A 3,032-nucleotide genomic window follows, 5' to 3' on the forward strand; every position below is an offset into this window, starting at 1 on the left:
AAGGAAGGAAGGAAGGAAGGAAGGAAGGAAGGAAGGAAGGAAGGAAGGAAGGAAGGAAGGAAGGAAGGAAGGAAGGAAGGAAGGAAGGAAGGAAGGAAGGAAGGAAGGAAGGAAAGGAAGGAAGGAAGATGAGGGTCACGGCAGGGAAGTGTTGGTCCACGGCATGGGAGGGAGGCGGGCAGGCAGGCATGGCGGGACCTGCTGCAGAGCGCGCACGCCGCGTGTCCCCGCCCCCCACTCCTGTGCGCCACCCGCCACCCGGCCGTTCACGATTGCCCCAACCGCAGCCGCCCCGGCGCCGCACCTTGCGCTGGTAGGAGGAGAGCTCGCTGGGGGCGCGCTTGAGCGTGGCCAGTACAGCATACTCGTTGCTCTGCGGTTGGGGGGAACGCGGGAGGCGTCGGGGCAGGCGTGGGGCTCACCTGGACAGCCACAACAGCCCATGGGCCAGCCCGCGGCAAGGCACAGCCTGCCCCCGCATCGAGACGCGGAGCTGGGACAGCCTCGGCCTCGCCACTGGCCGCCACTCAGCAGCAGCCGCTGGCGACAGGTGGCGCCGCCCAGCTGGAGCGCCGCACCTTGAGGCCCACCGCGGCGCTGCCCTGCTTCACAGCCTCCATGGCGTACTCTATCTGGAAGATGCGGCCCTGGGGGCTCCATGTGGTGACGTCTGTGTCATACTGCAGGGGGCAGGCGTGCGAAGAGCGGCGGCGGTGGGGGAGGGCCACCAGTGGCCGTGCGAGCGGCCGGGCGCCCGCCGGGCAGGCGCAGCAATGCGGCCGGATCGCGGTGCAGGGCCTGGCGGTGGGCTCAGCAACGGAGCACTCAGGAGGGTGGCGATCAGGAGAGTGGCGATCAAGGCTTGCCTGGTTGCGGAACATATTGGCCGGCTAGCGATCCCAGCCGCCTATGCAGGGCGTGCCAGTGGGGTGGGCCGCCTGCCTGGAGCGCCTGAGAAGCGAGGTGATCAGCGCTGGTAGGGTGCCGTGCCGCAGGCCTGGTGCCGCAATCTCAGGCGTGGTTCAGATGATGGCTGGAACGGCTGCATGCGCCTGCCGGCGCATGGTGAAAGTGTACATCGTGGCCGCAGCAGTACCGTTGGCTGGCGAACGCTCTCTGCGCGATCCAGCAATCCTGCCATACAACATTGTATGCTGCGTGACTTCTGCCACTGCACAGAGCCGCCGCTGACACTGGGAGCCATCACAGGGATTTCATCTACCTCTCAGCCGCTCTGCAAGGCCAGCAAAACGCAGCAGCAGGCTGGTAGGAATGCTGTCTCGCCAGCAGAAGCGCTGCAGCAGCGGCTGGACGCCACTGGGACGGCGGGGTGGTGGGCCCCGCCTTGGCGAATGCCAAGCCGCCACGCTGCAGGTTGCTGTTTGCCTTGTTTTTCCAACTCCCCCGCCACAGGTTTATGATTCATTAGGTTACAAAACTGGCTGGGTAGACACACAGGATCAAGACGATTGGGAACACAAAAGGGGGCATGACCCCCTGGCACCACCGGCTGGCGCCAGGCTTGGAACGAATGATGTTGATGAATGGGGAACATTTCAGGAATGAACGATCAGAGGGGCAGTTGTCTGAGGCTGGGCGCAATCCAAGGCCCGTGGGGAAAGAGGGGAGTTCCAGAAGAGTGTTCACGGCGCACATGCACATGCGGTTGTATGGTACGGCCTGTCTAGAGGCGGGAGCGGGGGCGCTCCCGTTTGGTTCTCTGCGTGCAAGCTGGGTAGCTACCTACTGTAGGCTCGCCTCGGCAAAGTGGCCTCGGAGCCGCTCTCTACTTGGGGCAGCTGCAGCCGGCTGCAGAGCAGGTACCGGGCAAGGGGAGGGGCATTGCTCAGGGATTGTGCGACGAGAGAATACCTGCTGCCAGCCACGCCTGCCGCCAGACACTCAATGCTGGGTACCCAGCAACACCTTGAGCAGCATGCTGCGCAGGCAGAGAGGCTCACCGAGCTTGGCGGTCCCCACGGGCTTCCAGGCGTCACCAGCCTTGACCTTGCCGCCGAAGAAGGAGGCCAGGGTGTTGGCGGGCAGGTAGGCCTGCGCGCAGTGTGAGCGGAGCCGGGCGCAGGGCTCAGTATGGGCAAGCTCAGCTGCCTCCTTGGGATGGAGGCCTGGCATGCAGCCGCCGCGCTCGTGCGCTTCCACCGGCCCCCCTGCATGGCCGGTAGCTGGCGGTGCTGGCCGGCTGTCGCCAGGCACCGCCAGGCACCGGCCGTGTGCAGGTGACCACCAGCTGCCCACCAAGCACCAGCTGCGGCATCTGGCAGGCTGCCAGCACAGCCAGCTGCTCACCTCGGTGTACGGGTAGAAGTAGAGGTCGGGGGCGGGGGCGGGGAAGAACGCGATCAGCTCAGCGGGAGTGCAGGCGTCGTTCTGGGTGACGTGCAGCTGGCCTGCGGGGCAGTGAGGTGAGGTGGCGGGTGGGGAGGAGCGAGGCGAGGGGTGGCTGGATGTCGGGCGGGTGCGTGGGTCAGCGGGATGGCGGCGGGGGGGTCAAACAGGCAAGGGGCAGAGGCTGGTACAGCTGCGTAATTGTGTGTGCGCTCCCACTGCTGGCGGCGTGGCGTACCGGCGGGGAAGACGGCAAAGCCCTTGGCAAGGGCGGCCTTGGTGTTGGAGACCACGCCGGTCAGGGTCTTGTTGTTGTAGGGCGTCGAGTGGACCACCTTGCCTGCAGGAATAACGGGGCGGGGTGGCAGGAACGGTGGTGGTGGCGGGAACGGTGGAAGCGGGACAGGGTCCGCGGCGACGGCTGGGCAGGAGGCGGGTGGTTGGAGTGGTGCCGGGCACTGCCCCAGCGAGCGGGGATTTGGCCTGCGGCGGCGACGGCAGCGCGGCGGCAATGGTAGGGCCCAATCGGTGCAGGCAGCACACCGGAGATGGTGAAGACGAATTCGGCGTGCGGGTGGGTGTGGGGCTGCAGGATGGTGCAGGGGGAGAGTTTGATCTGCGGGGGAGGGGGGGAAGGCAGGGGCGGGAGCGGCTGGTGGGTGCCTGTGGGGTGAGAAGGTGTGGTG

At 66.5% G+C, this 3,032-nt stretch overlaps 1 protein-coding gene across 1 annotated transcript in view; it reads right to left on the minus strand.

Annotated features, from left to right (window-relative positions):
- Window positions 1–135: 135 nt before the first annotated feature.
- CHLNCDRAFT_142512 (hypothetical protein) overlaps window positions 136–3,032 on the minus strand; it is a gene marked incomplete at both ends in the record, with an annotated part of 4,201 nt that continues 1,304 nt past the window's right edge. The window contains 7 exons of the mRNA XM_005852262.1: window positions 136–201; window positions 305–373; window positions 579–680; window positions 1,927–2,052; window positions 2,308–2,408; window positions 2,585–2,686; window positions 2,890–2,962. Coding sequence (XP_005852324.1) covers window positions 136–201; window positions 305–373; window positions 579–680; window positions 1,927–2,052; window positions 2,308–2,408; window positions 2,585–2,686; window positions 2,890–2,962 — 639 coding nt within the window. The remainder of the gene's footprint in view (window positions 202–304; window positions 374–578; window positions 681–1,926; window positions 2,053–2,307; window positions 2,409–2,584; window positions 2,687–2,889; window positions 2,963–3,032) is intronic.

Source organism: Chlorella variabilis, assembly GCF_000147415.1.
Source record: "Chlorella variabilis unplaced genomic scaffold CHLNCscaffold_40, whole genome shotgun sequence".
NCBI classification, from domain to species: Eukaryota; Viridiplantae; Chlorophyta; class Trebouxiophyceae; order Chlorellales; family Chlorellaceae; genus Chlorella; species Chlorella variabilis.